Source organism: Sabethes cyaneus, chromosome 1 (genome assembly GCF_943734655.1).
Source record: "Sabethes cyaneus chromosome 1, idSabCyanKW18_F2, whole genome shotgun sequence".
Lineage (NCBI taxonomy): Eukaryota > Metazoa > Arthropoda > Insecta > Diptera > Culicidae > Sabethes > Sabethes cyaneus.
This window is the reverse complement of record NC_071353.1, coordinates 163,931,595-163,958,691: the sequence shown is the minus strand read 5'-3', so window position 1 is coordinate 163,958,691 and position 27,097 is coordinate 163,931,595. Positions and strand designations below refer to the sequence as shown.

Genomic DNA, 27,097 nt, shown 5'->3' with positions numbered 1-27,097 from the left:
CCAAAAGGCGTATAATGAACCTGTTCAATAGGTTTCATGAGCTAAATATTGTTCCGCAAGACTGGAGACAGGTGAAAGTTATTGCCATTCGAAAACCAGGAAAACCAGCCTCCGACCACAATTCGTACAGGACGATAGCAATGCTCTCCTGTATCCGGAAATTGATGAAGAAAATTGTCTTATTTCGTTTAGACAAATGGGGTGAAACGAACAGCTTGCTTCCAAATACACTCAATTTGGTTTTCGCAAAGGTAAAGGAACGAACACAACTCGCTTTTGCTCGTAAAGAGGAAATGGCATCCGTATTCTTGGATATCAAAGGAGGTTATGATTCCGTTTCCGTGGAAGTCTTAACCGAGAAGCTTCATTCACGAGGACTTTCACCGAATTTGAATAAGTTGTCAGAAAAACGCATGCTTTTTAAACACGACGGTCTGACAACCTTACGAATCAGCTACATGGGCCTCCCCCAGGGCTCTTGTTTAAGTCCTTTGTTGTATAATTTCTACGTTAACGACATTGACGAATGTCTTGCCAACCCATGCACGCTAAAACAACTTGCTGACGACAGCGTTGTATCCGTTACGGGAAACAAAATCGATTATCTGCAAGGTCCTTTGCAAGATACTTTGGACAATTTGTCCAGCTGGGCTTTTAAGCTTGGTATCGATTTCTCCCCGGAGAAAACTGAGCTGGTCATTTTCGGAAGCACGATCCAGTACAATTGCAGCTTTTACTAACGGACAGAACGACCTCGGTTTTAGTCACAAAATATCTCGGGGTCTGGTTCGATTCTAAATGCACTTGGGCATGCCATATTAGGTATCTGAAACAAAAATGCCAACAGAGTATCAATTTTCTCCGTACAATAACCGGGACCTGGTGGGGCGCCCACCCAGGAGATCTTATCAAACAACGATACTGCCGGTTCTCGAATATGGTTGTTTCTGCTTCCGCTCCGCCGCGAATACGCACATTATTAAACTAGAGATAATACAGTATTGCTGTTTGCGTATTGCCTTAGGATGTATGCAACCGACACATACGATGAGTCTCGAAGTGCTGGCTGGTGTTCTTCCGTTGAAACACCGTTTGTGGGAACTGTCCTATCGTCTGCTCATTCAATGTGAGGTTATGAACCCATTAGTGATTTGTAATTACGAGAGGCTTGTCGAACTTCAATTTCAAAGTAGATTCATGACTTTATATTTCGATTACATGACTCAATATATCAGCCCTTCTTCATACACTTCCTTTTGTGTCGCGTCGCAAGATACTGCTGATTCTGCTATATTCTTCGATATCATCATGAAAGAAGACATAATTGGTATCCCGGATCAAATTCGTGCACTTGAGAACCCTAAGATTTTCTTCAATAAATTTGTAAACGTTAGTTCCGATAAAATGTTTTTTACTGATGGATCTAAGCATAATGAGTCCACTGGTTTCGGTGTCTTCCATGAAAATATTACTGCTTCATACAAACTCGATGCTCCTGCTTCTGTGTACGTGGCAGAATTGGCCGCAATTCACCACGCTCTAGGGATTATCGAAACCATGCCCATAGAGCACTATTTTATCTTTACAGATAGTCTCAGTGCTATTGAGGCTCTTCGCACAATGAAGCCTGCAAAGCACTCTCCGTATTTCTTGGGGAAAATACGAGAGCTTTCAAAAACCTTGTCAAGGAAAAAATACCAGGTTACCTTAGCGTGGGTCCCCTCTCACTGTTCCATTCCGGGCAATGAAAGGGTTGACTCATTAGCCAAGGTGGGCGCAACCGAGAGCGAAATTTGTTGTAGACCAATTGCCTATAATGATTTTTTCAGCATTTTGCGCTAGAGAGCGCTCGTCAGCTGGCAATCCTCATGGAATAAAGGAAAACTGGGACGGTGGCTACATTCCATTACTCCTAAGGTATCGACAAAAGTTCGTGGTTCAAGGGGTTGGATATGGGTCGAGTCTTCATTCGTTTGATATCTAGGCTCATGTCCAATCACTATACGTTAAACTCGCATCTCAACCGAATAGGACTTGCAGAAAGCAGTCACTGCGTTTGTGGCGATGGTTATCAAGACATCTAGTATATTATATGGTCGTGTTCCGAATTTTGTGATGTCAGGTCCCAGCTAACAGATTCCCTTCGGACCCGAGGAAAACAACCAAACGTGTCGGTGCGAGACATTCTGGCAAGCAGGGATCTTCAATACATGACTCTGGTTTATAACTTTCTAAAGAAAATTGATGTAAGAATTTAATACGCTTTTGTGTAATTTGCAGACCAACCATGCCAACGATTCCCACGCACCAATGCCACCCCGATGAAGACACATTAACTTTGGCCCATACCCACGAAGTACGCTATTGGACCCTGCCCACGGCAAATAAAAGAAAACAGTAAATCGGGTGTAACGATTGTACCCTCTGACATAGTACATAAGCAGTGATCATCACGTTATAAAAATTAGACATTACAAAAAATTGGCTCCTTAAAGCTAACGCATACGAGCCTGAACAAATAAAGGACATGATAAAAAAATAGTAAAGGTTCTACAGTTCCTAAACAAGCAAAGATAGAGGTATACTATATTCAGCAATGTTGTGTATTTTTAATATTTGTACAACTTTGTAAAGCGGGAAAAGTCATACAACAACTACAAAAGCAGCTAGAACAGAAAAACTGATTTTCACGATTTTTCATTTACGAGAAATTGAATTTTTCTATCTATGCGGAAGAGATAGAAGGTTACTGTCTTCAGCAAAATTTCTTGTAATAATATGCTGTAAAACTTTGCAGAACACATCAATGTGTTATATTGAAAATGAAGAAAAATAATTTGTTTATTGCACTTTTAGGCTGATTAATCAAAAGTTGAATTCTGCTGGACGATAGAATTGTTAATTTGAAGAAACTCTTCCAAAGGTTCCATAAACCTAATACCAAGTTTTCCCGTTCAAAACGTAATGCGCACCAAAAAAAAAGCTTCTGGACCAGTGTGCTGTGAGTGACCGGTTCATTGAGCTTTCGGTTGAACAATTGAGAGTTAAAATTTAGTTTAATTCTTGTTGTTTGCTTAGGAAATTCTTGATTGTTTGCTCTCATTAACTATTCTTTTAAATTTTACGACTTGGTCCGGTCTGATTTAACACCGACCAATTATTATGCAATGATACATTGCAAAAGTTTAGTTAATTTAATGCTCTAAACTGCTTGACGAAAGCACTTCAAATTTGCGAACGTCGTCTTGGTAACCGTCGCCGTTAGGTAAACAAATTAGCTTCATAGATTGCGCACAGATTGAAATAAGTTTAGCGCTAACTAACGAGAACTTTTGATTATCTTCTTCTAAAGTAAATTTGGATAGTAATAAAGACTCTTATTATAGTGTCAAGTTAATTGTCGATTAAAACTGTAATCTAAAGGTATCGCAATGAAGTTCCAATTCTGTTTAAATTATTCTGTGTCTCGCCGCTCTCGATGGAATGCACACGCTCGGTCGGTCGGTCACTGACATTTGCGATCGAAATGACCTCCAGCGATCGAACAACCTCGCCGCCGATCCCGATCATTCCGGACCACTTTGGGTGGGCTTTTCGCCTTTCATCCAAATACCGAAAAGTTCTGCCCGTACAAAAACTAAAACCGGCAAGCAGAGAGCGGCAACAATAATCAGTTTCGCCAATCGCCCAATAATCGTGTGATCTTTCCGCTCGAATAAATTCACCTGCTTTGCTGTTGCTCTTAATGGGGGTTTGTTGGTTGGGTTTGGGTGCAGCAGCAGCTGCAGCAGCAGCAACACCAAGCCTACTATGTAGCTGACCATTTCACGGAAAATGCCAACCAAGAACAAGAACATCGGACTTTCCGAGCGTGCGGGCGCGCAGGCGCGAGCTTTTAGGACCCGCAGCCAATCTACCCCGGGTAGGGTAGATCGTAGATCAAAGCAAGCTTGGTTGCTTGGTTGGGTAAAAGTCTAGCAGCGAAACGTGTGCACCTGTCACCTAAACAAAAAACCGTGGGGGCCGCCGGATCTCTTGGTCGTGGTCGAGCACATTATAATTTTGAATTTTCTTGCTTTCCACCCACCGGCACCGTCGTCAGCTGAACGCTGAACTGAACTGAATTGAACCAACCGACCGACGACCGACGAATGGTTTGGTGGAAAAAGAGAGCTGCAACGCGATCGCGTCGTCGCGTCGTCCTGCCTGATGATGGAAATGCTTTTCGGCTAGCCAAGCCAAGCTCTGGCCGGAGCCGGAGGAACACGCGATCCCAAGCCCAGCTCCGCTGGCCCCCCTTGCTAGGCTAGCCGAAGAAGGAGGCAAACCGGTCGGTATAAAATCGCTTCCCTTCCAACCGTGAAGGCACAGTTCGCAAACAGTCCTAGTCCGGAGCAGAGCTAGGAGGTTTTTCGCCTTTTTTTTCACTTCACCCACTTCAACATCAACACCCTTTTTTTTGAAGCTGAAAGTGTGTGCACTCAATAGTGTGATCAGTTTATGTTGTTTTGTTTTTTGTTTGCAAGTTGGAGCTAGTTTTCGGTTTGATTTGTTTACCGTGTTATAACAAAACAACGTGTAGTGCAAGTGTTTTTGCATGATGAGAGCCTTTGTAAGTAGTTTGCAGTTCTTTTTTCCGGTGTTTCGGGTGGGATTCGGTTGAGTGATTCCGTTGTTGCATAACCTGTGTTCAATAATTGGTGTAATTGTGAGTTTTGATGATCCCTTCTCCATCTAGGTGTTGGGATCCGTACTTCTGCTGGCTTCGGCTTGTTCTGGGGCGTACCACGCGCTGTCCTCCCAGTACCAGGCACATGATGGACTCGGTGGCTACTCGTACGGTTACGCGGATCCGAATTCACAGAAGCACGAAACCAAGGACGCCCATGGTATTACCCACGGGGGCTACTCGTACGTTGACGGTGATGGCCACGTGCAGACAGTGAAATACACCGCCGATCCCCATCATGGCTTCCAGGTGGTTGGCACCAATCTACCGAAAGCACCTGCTCCACTGCACCCAGTCGCCCCTGCTTATGGCCATTATGCTTCCCCGTGGGCTTACGCTCCGGTCGTGCTGGGTCACAACGGCGCTCCTCTGGAAACCCCTGAGGTTCAAGCTGCCAAGGCTGCCCACTTTGCCGCTCACGCCGAAGCCAAGTCTAGACTGCACCGCCGCTCGATCTACGCCGCCCCATGGAATCATGTCCCCGCAGAAACCCCGGAAGTCGCCGCTGCCAAGGCTGCTCATCTGGCCGCCCACGCTTCCGTCAAAACTGGCTACGGTCCAGTAGCTGCGCCAAGCCAGTGGGATCATCACGAAGAGCCAGTTCAAAAATGGCACGGACCCATCCACATTCCAGTGATCCACAAAGGAGTTCCGGTGGAAACCCCAGAGGTTCAGCACGCTAAAGCTGCCCACGCTGCCGCTTATGCCAAGGTCCAGGCATACGGTCCTGCCCCTGAACACTACCAGGGTCCAGCCCACCAAGAAATCCACCACGACCACACGTACGGTCCGTGGAAGGGACCTCAGCACGTCCCCGTCATCCACAACGGAGTTCCAGTTGAAACTCCAGAAGTGCAGCACGCCAAGGCCTTCCACCTGAACGCGGTGGCAGCGGCCAGTGCCCATGGCGGACCACACGGACCCGAAGACGATGGATCCTACAAACCGGAACTGTACGAAAAGGAAAGCTACTAACTCCGAAATCGAATGCCTGGACCCATACACTGACCTCCCCCCTCTTCGATTGCTACGCAGAGCTTCCGGATCTCCGAGCCGACTATTGAGTGCCAAATAAAAAGCCGCGATTTAAGTAACTGTCACGGAAAAAAGTAGGAAGAGTTGTCCCCCTGCGTCGTCCCCCTCGTCCGCCACTGATACAACGGACCGAGGGGGGCACAGGGGACTAGCTTCGAAGCAAGTAATAATAGTAGAATATAGCCGAACGAATCTGGAATAGTCTGTGTCATCGAAATAATGTGTCTCTATCACTCACAAACACATAAACACACAAGTATACACCTAACCTATTTAATGTAAATATCGCTAGCCTCGTGTAATTATAGAATTATTGCAAAGTAATGCAAAGTACTACTCTGAAAAGTAGTTTGGAAAAAACCCGAAACAATTTGTTTTTCTTTTTATTGTTTGTCCCCTTTGTTTTTCTTCTTCACAGCGTCCATCGGTCGACCCCTTCCGATTTCCTAGTTGCCAGTTTTTGAAGCCGGGTAAGTTCACGCTTAACTTAAGGTCTCACCTGAACTATTTCGATTTCCCAATTTCGGTACACCTCCTGGTAGAACCGGTCCGCTTGGTAGACCAAAACCGTCAGATCGTCCCGGTAGTAGTCCATCAATTGTTCCATCAATTTTTCCCCAACCATTTGGTACATCCCTCGCAGTTGGGCCGCTTCCTGTTGCCACTCGCGGGCGGACTGCTCAGCAGCGCCGAACCCCAACCAGTCCGGTTCCAGTTTGAGCACCGCCGTGTACTGCAGCAGGCAGGGTTCGCAGACGACGCTGTACGGTTGCCAGTACGCGCCGTACGGATTCCACCGGTTCCGGTCCGACAGTGCGAAGCGGAGAAACTGCTCGAAAGTGGGCGCCCGCTGCAGGTCGATCGCATCCCCCGATCGGGAGCGGATTTCTCGGCTCAGAACGAACAGAGGGCTGTCGGGTGCGGCGTCCCGCAGACCGTCCCGATAGAAACGGGCCAACCGCAGGAGCGGATGCTCCACCAGCATGATGCGGTTCTAGTTAAAACGGTTTATTATTATTAACCGCAGGTTGAAATTAGATTCGACTAACCTTTGTCGTTGGATTATTAGTGCTGGTGCTGATGGTGGACGGATCGGAAGCTTCACGAAAAGGGCGCAGCCACCGAAGCCGGTTTAAGCCGGCAAAGGAAGCATTCCGGTCGAAAGTTTTGCACCAGCTGAAAGTTTGGCCCGGCTCGGCTCCTGCTCCGTGCAACTGTACCGTAACGAAATTATCCTTGAGCTGTTCTGCAGCTACTAGTTTTTTTTTTATTGTTGTTTTGTTTTGTATCATCATGCAGGAATATAGGAAAAAAAAAATGGGAAAGATAGTTTCAAAAGTGATTGCACATTCTGTATCCATTTCTCTATTTCTCAAAGATACACACACACACGCGCGCTGTCACAGTCGTCGCCTACTCTTTTAGTCATGCCATGCGGTGCGGTCACGGGCGTGTCTAAGGTCTTTAATAGTAGAAGGGGTACTAATTGTTTGCAATTTTATGCAGACCAGTTTAATATATTTTACGATTTTATTTTAATTATTTGATTCAAAGGTTTTTACTGTTGAACTTTTAGGTTTTGGATATAATAACTTTTTCACTTTCAATTTTTTATTTGTTTTTACTTTTGGGATTGTGGACTTATGGAGCTTCAAACTCTTCGACCATTTGAATTTTTCACATGAACAAAAGTTTACATTTTATCTCAATCTTTAAGTTTTGATTTTCACCATTACTTTTCTAAACTCTTGGACTCGCATTTGTGGATTCCCTTTCGCATTTTTGAATTTTTCGTCTTTTATATTTCTTTGCCTCAGAACTCTTGCATTCCTGTAGTTTTTTATTGTTTGAGCTTTTGACCAATATTCTTATTCGCTTGCTTCGAATTTGGACTTAAAATTGAAAGCATAAACGATAAGTAAGACTTTATTTTAGTGGTTTGCTCTAATGCTCTAATTACATGGATGATTACTCTTAATTACATGGATGATTACAGAGCAAATTTACATTTCACACGACAACAAAGCAGAAGCAAGAAAACAAATAAATTTATAATAAATTCTGGCATACTTGAAAAAGATGTAAAACAGTTACCGAAACGTCGAGTGTAGAAGCAAAACGTCGATTTTGCTGCTAACTAGAGACAGGAGTGCCGAAGAAATCATCTCTAAAAATTGAATATTTATTTGAAGTTGTATTTCAAACGGAACTTAAAGTTGAATCTGAAACCGAAGTTCAAATACCACATGAAATAGGACTTTAAATTAAAATTGGACTTAAAATAGGACTTGAAATTGGATCTCAATCCAGCTTTCCACGAGCGATCATGGCGGCTGGTGGGTACAACTTTCTGAAGGGTACAGTTCGGTTTTGGCAACTCTAATTTCCATCATTTCTTAGGGGGATTTAATGAATACTCCAAAAGTTCTACTGCTGATTTGATTCAAATACACTTACCTTCCGATCCATGCCCTTGAATTCACTAAAAAGCGATTATTAAAGTATTCTATTCAAATTATGCAACTGACTTTATATCTTAAATTAGTCGTACCGTTTTAAAATCCGTCCATCAAAATGTTTCATCGTCCGAACTAAAAATCACAACAAGGTTTACGAAGCTAGCGCGCATGTATTTGTGTAGGACGGCATGACAAATGTTATTCTGTAAAATTTCAGCAGGTCAGGCAAGTTTTTCTGGCTGTAGAATAACGGCAATGCCTTGCGTGAGTTATTTGCATTTATGAATGACGGAAATTAAAACGATTAGTCGACATTTTCTTCTTCGTCGCACGAAAAAACGTAGGAAATTTGGCTGGTAGGACTTCTTTAATGATAAAAAGCATTTAAATAGATTATCTCAGCTCACTTTGAATGATCGCGTATGATAGACAACTAACTAAAATATTAGGGAATAACTAGTTTAGCATTGTGTGTCATAAAAATGCTGATATTTTTAAAAATTTGTGTTGGATAGGACGGGAATAGGCAATTACGACGAAGCAGCAACATACCCAATTTTTCAAGCTGCATTTTGATTCAAATGGTTACGTTTTATTAACAGCTTTCACTTTTAAATATTTTTATATTTAGTTTTTTAAACTTTGAAATTTGTGATCTTTTAGATTATGGTTATATTGGCGTCTATTTTGCGAGGCGAGTGACGTGAGATGCCAATTTTCGTTGCATTGTCATTCGCATTTACTTCAGTGTTACGCGAATTGAGTCGCATGCCGCGAAATATTCGTTGTAAAACTCACACGTCATTGGATTCGACTCGAAAAAATTAACCTTGTCACGTCACTCGCTTTGCAGAATAAGTATCTTTAACTTTTGAACTCTTGGGAGCTTTTTTGCTTTACATTTTTTATTTTTGAATTGCGCGGTTTTCGGGATTGTGGACTTATGGAACTTAGAACATAAAACTTTGACATTTGAATCTTTATTTCATGTTAACTTTCCAACAATTTTAGACCATTAATTTTGCCAACAATTTTGGCCCGTTCGATCTTTAATGTTTCGTAAACAACTTGTACTCTTAGACTTACAGGCTTTGACAGTTTTAGCTTTTCGGACTTTCATAGTCCTAGGCTTTTGCCTTAGAAGTGTTAGAACTCTTGGATTTTGTATTTTTTTATTGTTTGGCTCTTTGACATTCTATCTCTTCCATTTTTTGAATTTTCAGCATTAGATTTTTAAACCTTTCGACCTTCGGATTTTTGTACGTGGAGCTACTAGATTTCTTTTTTTTTATGTAGAACTACGTCTTGCTTTAATAGGGTGGCATGCTAAGAAAGCAAAGATAATCATGACACGAAAAAGTGATAGATTTTGAACGCTTATAGCTCAGCCAATTCTAAGTATATTTTTATGGTTCGTATACCATTCGAACCACAAAAGATGTGCCTTTCGTTTAGTTTCCATTAAAAGATTGAATTTTGCAAGAAACTCCTGAAGTTTCCACGTAAAGTTGAACAATTCTTACAAATTTACTACAGTTTTCAGCACATTATTTCATTATTAGTTTCGTTGCTAAGTTGGTACAGGTAGCACCCTCTAGCCACGTCGTTGATAAAACCAAAGAAATTAGAAGAAAAAAGCTTCAAACTATTTTATTTCTTCGCTTTGCAAAATAGTTTTTTAACCAGGATCCTTCCTTATTAAATCAACCAGAAACCCTTTCCCGCAAATAAAGCACAAGGTGGTGCTATCTGCCGGATGCAGTTTCTTAGGAGTCCAAAACCCAATGAGATCATTTTTTTGTGAGGCGCTAATACTTATTATAAGCTAGGCAATTATCAAAAATCTGCTAATTGGCCTGAAGACTATTTAGGTATCAAAACAGGTGAACAGTGCCGCAGGCTTTTTGTGCTTTGCACCAGCACTTAATAGCATTAACTTTACATAGTCCTACGTTAAACAGGCGGTTGAGTCTTGAAAACAACCTTCCACTTTTTGCTCTAAAATAGCCCCAATTATGATTTACAGCACTTCATATTTAATTAAACTTTCAATCTCTCGGGTAAATGGACTCTAAATGTTTGAATTTGTGGTCTTCTAGACATTTTAGCTTTTGAATTCCGGGACGTTTGTGCGTTCACAATTTGGATGCGCGTGGACTTGTTGACCGTCAAACTTTTGTACTAGACTGGTGAACCTTCTTCTTTTTTCTTTTTTATGCTTTTGGATCGTTTGAACTTTTTAACATTGGGATTTTCAACATTTGACCCTCTAAGACCCTTTTATTTTAAAACAGTTTTATATTTTAGTTAGACTCAGATAACTGTCCTGTCAATTTTCCTCCTCCTTTTGAGAGTATTTTTCTAATCTAATTTACTGATACTTATTCTATTTACTGTTCGACTTTTGGATTTATACACTCTAAGACTTTTCCATTCCTTTCGACGTTTGAGCTCTTGGACTATCCGTCTTTTTGGTCATTGAACTTATAGAACTTGGGATTTCCGAACCGATGAACTTTTAAATTCGCTTCAACCCTTTAACGGGCAATCAAAGATGCAAATAGGGTAATGACAATGTTTTATGAAAGTACACTCATAAAAAGCTCTAGTGTTGATTATTATCTAGACGAACGCCAGGTTACAAATAGTCTGATTTTTTTAAATGATTTTTCATGTTTAACACTCTTCCCAGATATTATGCAAACAACTTTCTTTTAAAGATGATAACTCTTGAACGCATAATTAGAATGCTATAGTGTTTGTATCAAAATGTCAAGTAATCTGTTCTTACCACATTGTGCCCTGGCTCTGAAGTTCTGAAAGCGAAGAACGTCTTTACACTTAATCTTTGTACTCTGGAATTTTGGAATTTTTAGCTTTTTTAGACTTGCAACAAGTTGTAAATATTTGCTCTTCTGGTCTTTTGGGCGTTTTAACTTTTAAATATTTGCACTCTTGTACTTTGTATTTTTAGGAATTTAGATTTTTGGGTTCTTCTACATTTAGAGCTTTAGGCCTTTTGGAGCCCTAGATATTTGAACCAACTTTATAAATATACTTCTCCGAAGACACCACCCTTGAAAAGATATACATTTTTCATCAGACGGTTTTTAACCTAAAAACAATTATATCTTATTAATTAATGCAGAAAAAGCAAAACAGTCTTCAGCAAAAATATTCCTCTTTTATGTGCAAAATGTTGTCTAGAATATCACATTGAGCTGTCTATTGAAATAAACATGTTACAAGAAGAAATGTGATTTGAGGGGTCGTTTATAAACAAAAGTCTATTGCTGAAAAAGGGTAAAAGATAGATTTCCGGATTTAGCGGTTACACCTTGAAGAACTATTGTATTATACATTAAATCAGGAACCACTGTGCCCCAGCCTAGGCACACCAGTGTGTTGGACTCTTGGATTGGTGGGCTTTAGGATATTTTTTTAATTTACTCCTATATGGATATACGCGGTCGAGACGTAAACTATTTTGGAAACTGATGCGGAAGTGATAGAGTCGGAACAATAAAACAAAATTAGATATTAGACTACCTAATATAGCGGGTGGCAGTAGTTTAGTTAGTAAAACACTCGGGTACCAACCAAGAGAGCGTTGGTACGAACCCCTCTGCCATTGCCCCGATATATTTTTGATCTATATCAAATTTTTCAGTACATCCAATTAATCATTCGCATCAGGCACTTCCTTACTTTCCAAAGGACTGTATGATGTTTACTTTTTTGTAAAGTAGATCAAGCTTTGAAGGAAGAGTAAACCCCAATACCCACAAGCATGCATAAAATTTAATAAGCATATTGCTCACTCACTAGCGATTATAGCAAAAAGAAATGCAGTGCAGGCCAGACAGCAAACACCCGGGCAACATCACAATAGATCAGCTATACTGGTCGCAGTGATGAGTCCACACATGGAAAAAAACATGCAAAAACTCTATCCCGAACAAATAACTTTAGTCACGTTACGAACCGGTTTGAAACTCCTAAATGTGAAATTTGATCAGCTGCCTGTGGTGATCGAAGGCCACTTTCATGCCATCTTGAAATTCAGGTTGCGGGTCTTTTATTCAAAGAGATTACAGAAACATTACAATATTAAATAATAATCCAAAAATGGCTCAGAAATGGCCCTAAAGCGACTTGAAAATGATCCTGAAATGGCTCGTAAAATAGCCCTAACGTGCCCCTGAAGAGGTTCGGGAATGATGACTTAGAAATGGTCCCGAAGTAGTCCGAAATAGGTTTCTGAAATAACCCTGACGTGACTTAAAAATGGTCTTGAAGTGGTTCGGAAAAATGTTCCTCAAATGGCACTAAAGTAATTCGGAAATGGTCATGAAGTGGTTCGGAAAAGGGTCCTGAAATGACCCTAACGTGGCCCTGAAGTGGTTCGGAAATCGTCCCAAAGTGACTTGAAATCGGTCCTGAAATGGTTCTAAAGCGACGCGGAAATGGTCCTAAAGTGGTTCGGAAATGGTTCTGAAAAGGCCCGAAGTGGCACTGAAGTGGCTCGCAAATAGTCCTGAAGCGGCTCGGAACTGGTCAAGAAATGACTAGGAAATGATCCAGAAGTTGCTCGAAAATGACCCTGAAGCGGCTTGGAAATGATCCTGAAATGACTCGTAAATGGTCCTAAAATGACCTTAACGTGCCCATGAAGTGGTTCGTGAATAATGGCTCAAAAATTGTCCTGTAGTAATCCGTAATAGAGTTTTAAAATGACCAAAAAATGGTCTTGAAGTGGCTCAGAAATTGTCCTAAAATGGTACTAAAGTGGTTCGGAAAAGGGTTCTGAAATGACCCTTACGAGGCTCCGAAGTGGTTCGGAAATGGTCCTAAATAGACCTGGAATCGGTCTTGAAGTGATTCTAAAGTGGCTCGGAAATGGTCCTAAAGTAGTCCTGAAATGGTTCGGAATTAGTCCTGAAGTGGTTTAGAAATGGTCCTGAAATGACTCAAAGTGGCTTGCAAATAGTTCTGAAGTGGTTCGGAGATGGTCCTGAGGTGGCTCGGAAATGATTCTGAAGTAACCTGGAGTTGGTCCTGAAATGATCCAGAAGTGGCTCAGAAATTATCCCGAAGCGGCTTGGAAATGATCCTGAAATGGCGCTTGTAAATGGTCCTAAAATGGCCCTAACGTGCCCCTGAAGCAGTTCGGAATCGCTGGCTCAGAAATGGTCCTGAAATGGCACTAAAGCGGTCCGAAATAGGGTTCTGAAAAGACCCTGAAGTGACTTAAAAATGGTCTTGAAGTGGTTCATAAAACTATCCTGAAATGGCACTGAAGTGGTTCGTAAAAGGTCCTAAAGTGGTTCAGAAATGGCTGCTGAAATGACGGTTACGAGACTCTGAAGTGGTTCGGAAATGGTCCTAAATTGACCTGGAATCAGTCTTGAAGTGATTCTAAAGTGGCTCGGAAATGGTCCTAAAGTGGTCCTGAAATGGTTCGAAAATAATGCAGAAGGGATTCAAAAATGGTCCTGAAATGGCTCTAAAGTGGCCCTGAAGTGGCTTGCAAATAGTTCTGAAGTGGTTCGGACATGGTCCTGAGGTGGCTCGGAAATGATCCTGAAGTGACTAGGAAATGATCAAGAAATTGCTCGGAAATGACCCTGAAGCGGGTTGGAAATGATCCTGAAATGGCGCTCGTAAATAATCCTCAAATGGCCTTAATGTGCCCCTGAAGCAGTTCGGAATTGCTGGCTCGGAAATGGTCCCGAAATGGCACTAACGTGGTCCGAAATAGGGTTCTGAAATGTCCCTGAAGGGACATAAAAATGGCCTTGAAGTGGTTCGGAAAACTGTCCTGAAATGGCACAGAAGTGGTTCGGAAAAGGTCCTGAAGTGGCTCAGAAATGGGTCCTGAAATGACTCTGAAGTGGCATGCAAATAGTTCTGAAGTGGTTCGGATATGGTCCTGAAGTGGCTCGGAAATGACCTTGCTTTATATAGTTAATGTCATTGAGCATTTTTTCTCAGCTTTCCAATGGTGGCCTTAAAATGAAAATCGGTTGGGGGGCTCATGGTGAAAACGGCCTTTTTTTGATAAAATCCAATATGGCGACCAAATTCAAGATGGCCGCCAAAAATTTTTTTTACTCCATTTGAAAGCCCTGTTCTTCTTCTTTACAGAACCGGGCCATTTGTTAGTTGTTTCATGGCAAATTCATGAAATATCACATGATATAGTAGATCTCAAGGTTTGCTCAAAATTCAACTTTTTTTTAAACTGTTAGGCCCCTTGGCGAACGGAGGGGTCCACTATTTCGAGGTATCAAAAGTGTAATTCTTATTTTTTAACCATTTTTAACCAATTAAGCGCAAAAGTACCAATATTTGAAGACCTCGTGTCAGTAGTGGCGCCCCGTTTCAGCGAGAATGATTACTCAGTTATATTCTGGAGTTCTGGACTTTATATTGTAAATTAGTAATTTTCAATTTCGAAAATGGAATTTTCAATTTCGAAGGAAACTTAGATAACGTGAAGCACGTGCTCCTGTAAGTTTCTCACCCTGGGCACGCCAGTGCCCACTGCGATGTGTCAAAAGTTCAAACAAGAAGGAAAAGTTGGCTGGCGCTCGCACTGCTGGCTGGCTGCCTTCGATTGTGCTGTGTCGTACACGTCGTCGTCGTCGTCGACGACGTCGCTAGGAAACTACTCTTTCTACTCGTCCTGTACATGATATAATTTGTTTCGGATAAAACTTTTAATCGTCTTCCAAGTGGATTTTCTTGCTCTAAGAACCTGCTAACGCGTGTGGGAGGTAGGGATGCGGAAGGGTGGTCACGTTTGAATGTCGTTTCAGGGGACGACCGGAAAGAAGAAGGATGAAAAAATTCTACCCGTAACATACGTGTTGTGAGCTCCCGGTCTCGGTACTGCACCCGGCAGACCCGTTTGATGTATCGCAGATAGTTCGCCTGCCGGTCGGCTGCGCCGCCGTCGGTGGTGTTGAAGGGAAAATCGAAAGGAAGGTCCTGCCGCTGCGGCTGCGATCGTCAATAATGGAGGTTATTCAAGATGAGCCTATACTTTACATGTAGTTATCTGGTGTGAAACTCACAAGCAGAAGTAATAGCAGGATTAAGGAAACCAGCAACAGTAGCACGAAGGATAGTACAGCTAACGGACCATGCACTTGACTACTGGTAATTCGAGGACGAAACCTACTTGTTGCCTTCATTTTTTTATTTTTACTCGGCTCAAGATTACACTGAGGACGGTTTTGAACAGACTGAAGCCGAACTGGGAATTTGTGGATGTTTACTGTCGGCTCTTGTCGAAACTCGAAACAGATTGCTGCGACAATATTTGCTTAGGTGTTTTTATTCCAAACTCTCCTGGCCTGAGTATAGGTATTTGAAGTGAATTTGTTTTTCTTTGCCGGCGACAAACTGTGTAGAATCCAAGAAGGCCAAACGACTCGAAATTGCATGTCAGTCAGTTCGGTTCGGAAAAATGTTTTCAATTTAATCGTTAGTTTCTTTTTGTTGTGCTATCTTTTACAACCAGAATCAACAGCATTGCGAAAACATCATCACATGTCGTCGTGTCTGTCGTCTGTCAATCGCTCCGGTAACCATAAACCTGCCGCAGGCAGGCAGGCCAACCAACAACGACTTCAACGGAGCAAGGTTTATTTATCCTATCAAACACACACAGAACTAATTGACATCTCGCCATTCTGCTGCCGACGGCAGCCGGAGCAAAATCAATCATCGGATTTTATTGGGTCAATATCCGCTCGGTAGCGCTTGAATAGCAGCGAGCTGGATGCAGACATAACCTATCATAATATGATAATGCATAACGCACGAGACGGTGCGGGGTCGGTCGGTCGGTAAGTAAGACAGGATAAAGTTTCCCCGTAAGCCTGCCTACTGCGCCCTCGGTCGGTCGGTTGGTCGCTCGCTCGGTCAATCGGTTCAACAGCCTAAGTAGGCCAGTATGTTGCGACTGAACTGATGCAATGCTACCGGGGGTGCACTGGCACTGGTTCACGCCTGGTAGCGCACTGGAAAGGAAAATTGTTTGCATTTTTTCCCTTTTTATTTTACTACCTATCTACTTATGTTGTACGACCGAATTGTAATAATTCGTTCGTTCGGTTAGTTAGTACCTACCTCTAGATTGGTTACCGAAGAATCGTAAGCAGGGACGGGAGGGGTTCAGTGCACTTTTACCCATTTTAATTGAACACTTATGGGTGTGCATTTGTAATGACGACCGTACCCGAGGGGGGGTGGCGGCGGTGAGATAAATAGATTGCGCAAATCGCACATTGCACATGCAAGCGCCGGGCCGGTGTGCGCAAACAACATTTAGGTTACCTGCCCTAACCTGCAGCAGCAGCAGCAGCAGCAACAGCAACCGTCGTAGCACAGTACGGTAAGCTGATTTATTTTTGCCGGGTGAATTGAGTAATCCAGTTTAACGGTCGGTCGGTGGCTGAGCATTGCCTTGCCGGCCACACGGGGTGGTTTCACTGTCCGTCCGTGTCTCATATTAGATAGTTTCTTCCCAGGTCTGACTGCGGACTGTCTCAGATGAATTGAAGAAAACGAAAACGAATGCTTCACTGCGTTCGCCACGGGGAATTCAATTACGAGCAGATTAACCGAAACGATTTGTCTTGTCGTTTTTCCTCCTATTTAGCTGGCTTTTGTTTTGTGTTTTTTATTGGACTTGTTTAGCTTTAGCTAGTTAATGATGATAGCGAAAATATCTTTCTCCTAATGGTTTTGGTCGTGAATCGTAGTTGGTTGGAATGTTTCTATCAAGGAGGCTTTGAACTTATGCAAGGCAGTAAGGTTAGGGTTGGCTAGCTTTTAGCGACAGGTTTTAGGATGAAAGAAAACAGTACGTTGTTGCTAGCTTACTTAGATCTAGAAACCATCGAGAGGTGTTCCGAGGATGGAGAAAATGGAAACTGAATATGCCCATTATTGGTCTACAAATTCAATTCAAAACTGTGTTTAAGAGTGAACATTTCCATTTTACTTTTTATTACCCAAATCTTGGCAGCTGTTCTTAATTTTGCGCGTATGAATTGGCAATACTTTAACATGGCAAACAGCACATAGAAAGTACTTCTGCACAAATAAGAAACCCGTCCGATCTAGAGCGTCTGACGGACGGCAGTAAAAATAGCCATCAATATAGACTTCGCATTTGTTTAGAGTGCAAGTGCAATTTTTATCACTATAATTAGTACAAAATAATCACATTTTTCAGGCAATAAAGACACGTTGCCTTTCGTTTAAGCTTCAGTTATGAAAGGAAATTGCTAGAATACCTGTTGGTTATAAAAAAAAAGCAATAAAAACAGCTTCCGAAAATGGAATTTAGTAGCTTTTAGCCTTTGATTCAAAAATGCCGCCCAGAGGGCGGTTGGTTAATGGGTCAATTCAGACAGCTGGTTTTGCAATCGAAATATGCCACATGGTAAGGTGGTATATTTACGAGGCGTTTGCGTTGCGACATCCCCGCATGACACGTGAAACTTGATTGTTTTTTAGTTGGAATGCACAGCACAGCTTAAAGCGTTACTTTTAACAACAATTTAAGTAATAACTTTTTGAGTAAAGTTTTTTCACCTTTTTGGTTTCAAAATATTAAAGATAAACCAATTTCAAGTAATTTTTCTGAAGATATGAAACTTCTACCTTTTACCCATTTTCAGCAATAGACCTTTGTATATAAACGATCCCTCAAATCACATTTCTTCTTGTAACATGTTTATTTCAACAGACAGCTCAATGCGATGTTCTAGAAAATATTTTGCACATAAAAGAGGAATATTTTTGCTGAAGACTATTTTGCTTTATATGCATTAATCAATAAGATATAACTCATTTTAGGTTAAAAATCGTCTGAATAAAAATTCGAATATCTTAGCCATCTGCAAGTATCTGCAATTAGTTTGCATACCAATTTGTACCTGGGAATAGTGCGGATTTTTTTTTTCATACATTTTATAACTTAATAAATATGCGTCCTAGCGTCAAACAGTCTTCACAGAAAATATGTATTTCAACATACTGAATAACTTTGTAGAACATTTGAAAGCAATAAAATAATCGTGTGCAAAGTTATTGAGTGTGATTGATTTTTAAGTGCTCTTCTTTAACACATCATTATATTTCGCAATCGGCAAGAGATAAATAGTTACATTATTCAGTTACAATGTTGCTTATTTTAGTATGTTTTGCAACTTTTGGAGAAAAAAACTTTTTTTTATAAATTTTATTTAAGAAAACAAAAGTTTGTATCACCCTAATAGGGGAATTCATGGTCACCCTAATAGTGCAGGAAGATGAGCTATATTTTATTATTTTAAATATATTGAAAAAATACACATTTTTCATCCGACGGTTTTTAGCCTAAAAACAGTTATATCTTATTAATTAATGCAGAAAAAGCAAAACAGTCTTCAGCAAAAAATGTTCCTCTTTTATGTGCAAAATGTTGTCTAGAACATCACATTGAGCTGTCTGTTGAAATAAACATGTTACAAGAGGAAATGTGATTTGAGGGGTCGTTTATAAACAAAGGTCTGTTGCTGAAAATGGATAAAAGGTCGAAGTTTGATATCTTCAGAAAAAATAGTTAAAATTGGTTTATCTTTAATATTTTGAAACCAAAAAAGTGAAAAAAAATTATTCAAAAAGTTATTACTTAAATTTTTGTTAAAGTAACACCTATATATTGGACGACCCCAGTTTAAAAGATGCATCATTTTTTTATTCAAAAAGTGGCCGAAGACCACATTGAGCTGAGACATGCCGCTTAACCGCAAATATATTTGTCCCGAAGTTTTAATTTCTGGCCCATATTGGCAGTGGGACCATTCTGGAAAAAGGCAGTCAAAAGTCTTTTCTCGCTTTTCTTGACGTTTTCGAGCTTAGTTGTCAATATGCCCGACCAGACCCGGCCGAGATTTTTGGCACACTATTCTATGGCGGTTCAAGCGATACTAACTTTAGCTGCCAGTAGGTGTCTATTTACGGAAAAAAAATACTTGTAAAAACGGTAAAATTTATGCTTTAAATCAATTTTTAAAGCAAATAAAGCAACATATGATATTTGCACTTTCTAGAAAGTTACGTATTTTGACAGTATCAAATAGTTTTTAGAACATGTCGAACCTGTTAGATGAGGTTTTATGTACAAAAAGTTTAAAAAACTGATTTTAAGGGGGTCACGACAGAAAGTCAATTTTATCTCGCAAACCATACGATGCGGATACTTAGCATCTTCGGCAAAGTTTAATGAAATTTAAAGTTATACAGCTTTGCTGAACACATGGCCATGCTATCTAATTCCTATAAAAAATTAATTTTTTCAAATTTGTTATCCCCTTAATATCTAATTATATGAAAATGTCATTAGATGCAAAATACTTTTTTATGAAACTTCTCCTAAGACAACTAAGCTCGAAAACGTCAGGAAAAGCGAGAAAAGACTTTTGACCGCCTTTTTCCAGAATCGTCCCACTGGCAACATTTATGTAGTCTGATTAGAGTAAAATGTTGCTAAGAAAATTCTTGATCGTTTGCTATCATTAACTCATTTTTTAAAATCTTGCGACTTGGTCCGGTCTGATTTAACACCGACCGTCAAGTCGAGCAGGCTAGTCGAGCAGTTAAATCAAGCTGTTCAGTCAAGCAGTCCGGTCGAGCAGACGAGTCGATCAGTTGAGTCGAGCAGTCGAATCGAGTGGTCGAGTCGAGCAGTTAATTCGAACAGTCCCGTCGAGCAGTTTAATTGAGCAGCTAAGATGAGTAGTCCAGTGGAGCAGTTGAATCGAGTAGTCTAGTCAAGCACTTGAATCGAGCAGTCAAATCGAATGGTTTAGTCAAGCAGTCGGGTCAAGCGGTTAAGTCGAACAGTTCACTCGAGCGGTCGAGTCAAGCAGTTGAGTCGAGTCAAGCAGTCGAGTCGAGCACATACAGTCGAGCAGTTGAATCGAGCAGTTAAGTCGAGCTGGCAAATAAAATAGAAGTCAAACAGTCTAGTCGAGCAGTTAAATCAAGTTGTTCAGTCAAGCAGTCCAGTCGAGCAGTTGAATCGAGTAGTCTAGTCGAGCAGTCAGGTCAAGCGGTTCCGTCGAGCAGTTAAGTCGAACAGTTGAGTCGAGCAGTTCCGTCGAGTAGTCCAGTTGAGCGGTTGAATAGAGCAGTTCAGTCGAGCTGTCGAATCAAACAGTTAAGTCAAGTAGTTCAGTCGAGCAGTCAGGTTGAGTGGCTAAGTCGAGTAGTCTAGTCGAGCTGTTGAATCAAGCTGTCAGTTGAGTCGAGCAATCGAGTTGAACAGTTCAGTCGAGCAGCCGATTCGAGTAGTCCAATCGAGTAGTTGAGTCAAGGAGTTCATTCGATCAGTCGAGTCGAGCAGTTGAGCCGAGGAGCCGTGTCGAGCAGTGGAATCAAGCTGTCGAATCGAGCAGTTGAGTCGAGTAGTCTAGTCGGGCAGATGAATCATGCTGTCCAGTCAAGCAGTCCAGTCGAGCAGCTCAATCGTGCAGTTAAGTCAAGCAGTCGGGTCGAGTAGTAAGTCAAGCAAATGTGTTAAGCAGTCGAATCGAGTAGTTAAGTCGAGTAGTCCACTCGAGCAGTTAAATCGAGTTGTTCAGTCAAGCAGTCAAGTCGATCTGTCCAATCAGGCAGTTGAGTCGAGCAGTCGAATCGAACAGTTCAGTCAAGCAGTTCAGTTAAGCAGTCCAGTCGAGCAAACAAATAGAGCAGTCTAATTGACCAGTCCAGTCGAGCAGTCTAGGCAACCAGTTGAGCAATCGAGCAGTCCAGCAGTCGACCAGTGAGGTGACTGAGAATCCAACCAATAGCTACGAAAGCATGACGTCCTGTCAGGAACCTGTTTTCAGTTACCGATAAGCCTCTTGTGACCTCCTGTCAGAGACCTGGTTTTCGGTACAGACATAAGCCTCTTATATAAATAGATAGAAGATAGATGAAAATGAATGGCCGAAACTCAACTAAACGAAATAAAAACATCAATGTTATCAATATTTTTCGAAAAATAGCTTTCGGCGAGATTCAGCCAAGTAAGGGCTTGGCGTTTCGTATTTCGGCCTTTTATGATTCGGCCAAATAGAGGTTCGATCTTTCGTGTGATAGCAAGCAATAGCAAGAGAATTCGTAGGCGAGCTTTAAGGGGACCCTTAATTTTCACTCTCCGACAAATCCTCCAGAAATGTCGGGAGTACAACGTGCCAACGCATCTTGTTTTCGTGGATTTCAGGGTAGCCTACGATACAATCGAGCACGAACAGCTATGGAGGAAAAACGATCTTCAATAAAAGCAGCCAACTCCAAGCCTTCTCAGACGATCTTGATCTTGGCATCATTACTAGAAACCTCAGGACGGCAGAGGCAATCTATGTACGCCAGACTAAAAACGGAGACCAGGAGTATGGATCACCGAAGATTCAACGACGTATTTAAGCTGAAAGTCGAGTCGAGCTTTTCCTTCGCAAGACGCTTCGATTGAACCACGAGCTGCAGGCGCTACTTGGAGAGATTACCATCGTACACCTGGCGAAAACTGGGGAACTACGCTGGGCCGGCCACATCGCAATGATGCCGGACAGTGAAATCCGTTCTCTCCGATAACCTAACCAGAACCAGGAATAGAGGGGCTAGCAATAGAGATGCGTACATTGGTGATGTCTGAAAAAACCCGCTGTGTATGGAAACCTAGTCAATTTATGAGGGAAGAGCGTGCTTCGTAATACTTTAATCCGTCTTTATCTAAGCAGCAGTCGTTTCACTCCGCACGGTTCGTCGTAGTCTGAAAGTTTTCTGAAAGCCGTGTGAAAGTCATCTGAAATCTCGTCTGAACATCGTGGGAAAACTATATGAATATCTCTAAACATTGTCCAGAAGGCACCAGAAAGTTATTAGAAAATCTGTTAAAACGCATCCGAATGTCGTTAGAAAGTCATCTGAAAATCGTCTAAAGTTACATGAAAGTCCTAAGAAAGCCGTTTAAAACCGTTCGAAACTCCTATAACAGTCATTCAGTTGTATAAAAATTCAACTGAAATCATCTGGCTGTAGTCTAAAAGTCGTCTGTAAAATATTTAAAGTTTTAAGTCATCTAAAAGTTGCATCTAAAAATATATCTGAAAATCGTCCGAAGGACCATCTGCACGTCGTCAAAACGCAAAACACACAAAACGTATGCTTGCCGTACTCTCATTTGGGTGGTTTGGGACAAGCGGAACCCGTACAAGTTTATAGTAGTCGACTTAAGCTTTAAGATGAAGTGCTGATTTCATAAATCCATTTTACCCCATGGGCTCGTGAAGCTATGGAAATTTAAAGCTTGAATATGCGATAACTCAGCAAGTAAAGGTCCAAGAGATTTGCGGTCTTCTGCAAAAACGTGTATTTTGAGAGCTTCGATAATTGCCTAGAATATTGTATTCTTGTAAAATGCAACTAACAAAAGCTCTAAGTATGAAAAACCAATTTTCAAAGAAGTTTTAAAGAATAGGCCCTATAGTTCAGTACTCGATAAATATAGAAATTTTATTTCTTCAATAAAGTTGCTTGTTTTTACATTATTTACAACTTTGCTGAAGAAACTATGTCTATATTTCCTAACACAAAAAAGTTATTTTTTTATTTTCATTATAGTAAGCGATGACTAACGTTTGACAGTTTTATATTAAGGGGGATATTCATACGAACAAAAATGCTGAAGACCATAAATGATAAAATGAAAGCAAGACACTAGGAAAAAAGTTCCCATTTTCGCCCTTTTGGACCGCTGTGCATCGCAATACAATAAACTGAAAATTACACCGCATTAGTGCAACAGAGAATGATCGACAATACTACGGAAGGCGTTTGCAAGTTGTCGAAGAGCCGTCTGAAAGTCTATTAAAACCTGAAAGTCTGGTCTGCAAACCATCTGGACGTCGTCTGATAGTCGCAAGAAAGACGTCTAAAGACCGTCTAAAACGTATCTGAAAGTCATCTAAATACACATCACTCATTGGTTAACCAGAAGTCAACTGAAAGCCGCTTGAGTGACGTATGAGCTATTCGAAAGTCTTTAAAAATTCGTCTGAAATGGTTTGAAATTAATCTAAAAGATAAGGCTTGGAAAGTCATCTGAAAATCGCCTGTAGTAGGTTGTCTGAAAACCATCAGAAAGTCGTGTGAAGGTTATCTGAAACATTCCGAATTTCGTAGAAAAATTTCTCTGATAATTGGGGTGAAAATCATCGAAAAGTCATCACCTAGTTAGTACGCTGAAAGCTGCTTTGAAGGCATCTGTAAGCCATCCGAGAGCCTTCTGAAGGCCATCTTTGGGCATTAATTTTAGTGGTCCGGACTAGTTCACATTTTAATAAACAATTTTCATATACCTATTAAACTAAACGAACTTTGAACAGCTTTGGTACGAGTTTGGGAAACGAAAACTGCAATTCCAGCAATTAAATCCGTGTTCATTTGAACGGGGAAAAGTGCTACTCACTACTCAATCCACCTGTCAAAACTGCTGATGCAAACAAACACTCAGACGGCCGGCAGCACCGGAAATAAACAAACCACTGATTACGGGGGAGACGTTCCATCATCAAACGGTTCTAATCAGAGCGAATCAGAGTGTGCAGGCCTCTAAACGTTTTTTTTTTTGCTCATTTTCCAACTAATCACGTGTTTTTCGACCTTTCGACAACGATAATATTTACTAATTATGACACAGAAGCTTTCCGGTCGAACGAGCGGCCTGCTGTGATTGACAGACAACGCGATTAAACAAACCAGCGCCGCTGGCGCTGTCGGAGTGTTGTATCAAGTTACGCACAGCTTTTTTCTCCCCCGATCCGGAATTCCCAGAAAGTATCGGATTTTTGTTTCCGGTAACTACTTTCCACCGAACAATAGAACTACAGTTACAAAGTCCCGGCGGGGGCAATCAAAGTGGAAAAGTAATTTCCAACCATTGCATTGGCAGTGCAGTCGCGTCGCTACCCTTGTTGCTGCTTGCTAGTACCATCAGAGAAGAAGAAACTCTCTAATTTAGCGTGAAAATAAACACACACTCACATTGCGCGGGCATGTACAAATGCGCAAAGGACATGTACACACTGTCGGTAACTTGGTACACAGTATGTTGTAATGGATGCACACACAGAGCACAGCACAGAGTCCCCCAAGGCCAGCGGAAACAATTACACACTGTGCTAAGTTCTTTGCAACTGCAAGGAGAACAGAGAAGAAAAAAAACAACTAAATAGCAACATAAAGAATCAAAAGACGAAGAAGAAGCAGCCAACGGAGGAGAACCGGAAATGCCTGGTTGGTTGCTTTCTTCGGCAGCACACAACTTTGTGCTGCGCTGTAATTCCCAGCAGCCACACCGACCGGCCGGGAGTGGCTGGCTGTGTGGCGGATTTCTATAGTAATCCTCCACAGTCAGTCACATCATCATCGTAGCAATTTGTTGATGGATTCTCCGTTTCAAACATCCATCCTTCTACAGCCCGCATGGTCCTGCATTCCGAACCGTCGCCGCCCGGGTCCGGATCCGCCCGTCGTTTGGATCGGAATGGACGTGGAAATGGATGAAGGGCTGAAGAAGGCGAGGCAGAGTAATTGCAGAATCACTGTGTGTCTGTGTGTGTGTGTTTCTATGTTCTTGAAGGGGGGAAATGATGGGACGATGGGGTGCGCCTAGTGGTGGAGCCAATTGAATACTTGTCGTCGTTGTCGTTGATGTCTTACTGAATAGGATGAATCTGGGATTTACGATTGAGGAAGAAATATTTGATGGGAATGTTTCTGGGGGAACAATGGAACAGACAGTAAATTGTTAGGTCAGCACAGTATAAGCATGTTATCAAGTCGTATTTGCTTTGTTAAATTAGAAAACTATTCGGCAGTTGGTTTTATGTTTGTGCTATGGTCGTTTGCGTCTAGGATCAAAAGCCATGCAACTCCGTTGCTTTTTGTGTTTCATCGGTGGAAAATGAAGAGGTTGACTTTAAGTTTCCCTCCATTGCAACATAGTTTCATGGAATCCTGCTTTCCAAGAAGGGGAAAAATGGTAAAAACCTGCTGAACAGCCCACGTTCGAGCTCAAAAAAACATAACCTACACTATTATTCTTCCCTCTTGGTCGGGCGTCCACCCACTCTGTCAAGAGCTAACCCCTGCGATGGCGACGACGACCCACAGTAGGCGTCGTTTACCCGTTTCATAGTAAAGAACAATAAACTCACCTTCCGGCACTGGATCGTCATCATCCACCTTTCTATCGTGCGCTTTGTGTCGTTAGCTGCTGGCTGGCTCGTTCACCGTACGGACCGGAAGGATTTTCAACTGCTGGTAACTACCGGTAGGGCCTATCAAAGCAACAGCACCCGGGTCTGTGGTTGGTCGGACTCACGTGGCTGCTTGCTTACGGAAGCTTTCGATGTGAAAACTGCAAAGTAACTCTCGGAACGATAGCACTTTGCACGTGCATTAAACTTTTTTTTCCTTCAATAACACCAACAGCAGCAGCTGTCTCACGCACATAAAATTTATGTGCTTTTGTTCCAAACGGTTAATTAGGTAGAAGAAAACCTTTCACCAAAGCTGTTGTTCACCATTTCAGCTGTCACGCCAGCTGCTACGTACAAGGATTTACAAAATTCAAACTGTCAAACGTGTGTGTTGTGTTGTTCTGTTGTTCACAGTTCAAATTCAAAGCCTGCTCTGTTATGGTGGGATTTCAAATGAATTTAAATTGTCAATTATAGATTCTAACACATGCAGATTGGTGCTGTCCTTTCAATGCCAAGAGACAAGGGAAGAGCCCTTATTCTGCATAATTTCATGCTCCATTCAACACGATGACGACAACGATCCAACAGACCATTGAAATCAAATCCAGCCAGTACACGTAAGATAATCCTGAAGACAATGGGAACCAACTGGAAAGACACCGGAAAAGACCACTCTTCTTGGTGGATGGACACTTAGACTTACTTATGCACAAAACCTCCCGCTACTGCGGTAAATTACTGGCAGTCGGTGATGATTTACTGACAATTTTCGATGACCAACATCGTGTCCTCGATGCTGATGGTATCGCGGGAGGCTGCCGAGCGAGAAGGGGCAAAACGATAATAATGTTTGCTTCTGATGGCGTGTGTCATTAACTGCACCGCTGTAGTGCAGTTCGATACGGTCGAACGGAAGTGATTTTCGCTGAGTGGGACACTGCTGGGAGTTTCTGCTATTTACCGCCATTTGATTTTATCCCAAAACTCCCAGTTTCACAGCAGCACAGCCTACTTGCGTTTGTTTGTGAAACGAACAAACGTTTGGTGACGGTGACAGTGCTTTGTTTGGTTCGCTAATTGCATACCTATCGGGCGGTTTCTGTATGGTCCAAATGTTAGTTTTCCGAATCGAAGCAATCTTTGAATTAATTTTCAATTTAAATACAATACAATGTATATCGAGAGGAGAAATACAATTAGTCTTCAGTCACTGTCAATCTATTCAGATCATTTCCTCGTTCCTTCCGAATATCCCTACCCCCTAACAAAGTGACAGTTATTAACAGTTTCCCATAACACCCGCCAGTGTCAAAAATGTCGCGACGATCGTTTTTACGTGCCGTTCAAAATTGACGCACCTTCGATTTCCAAAGTAAATATTAATTTTTGTTACGTTAAATGTGAACGCAAAAAGCTGTCTGGACAACGATTTGAAAAGTGCGTGTTGATTATTTCAGCATCGTTTCATGTTTTCGGTAAAACTGTTTGAATTCTTGGTGGGTTGTTTGATTGATTTGTTTACAAGATAAAAAGCGGTATTTATTACAAGATTGTCA

General features: G+C 41.6%; 2 protein-coding genes across 2 annotated transcripts; one reads left to right on the top strand and one right to left on the bottom strand.

The window, feature by feature from the left end:
- Positions 1-4,423: 4,423 nt before the first annotated feature.
- On the top strand, positions 4,424-5,738 carry LOC128743415 (cuticle protein 18.7). The gene is made up of 2 exons (XM_053839991.1): positions 4,424-4,612; positions 4,739-5,738. Exons 1-2 carry the CDS (start codon positions 4,598-4,600, stop codon positions 5,702-5,704), a joined length of 981 nt encoding a protein of 326 aa, XP_053695966.1. The 5' UTR covers positions 4,424-4,597; the 3' UTR covers positions 5,705-5,738.
- Positions 5,739-6,251: 513 nt separating this feature from the next.
- On the bottom strand, positions 6,252-7,056 carry LOC128732387 (uncharacterized). The gene is made up of 2 exons (XM_053825636.1): positions 6,814-7,056; positions 6,252-6,758 (listed from the first exon to the last, which is right to left on the bottom strand). The coding sequence occupies exons 1-2, from the start codon at positions 7,054-7,056 to the stop codon at positions 6,252-6,254; spliced, it is 750 nt and encodes a 249-aa protein (XP_053681611.1).
- Positions 7,057-27,097: the final 20,041 nt, after the last annotated feature.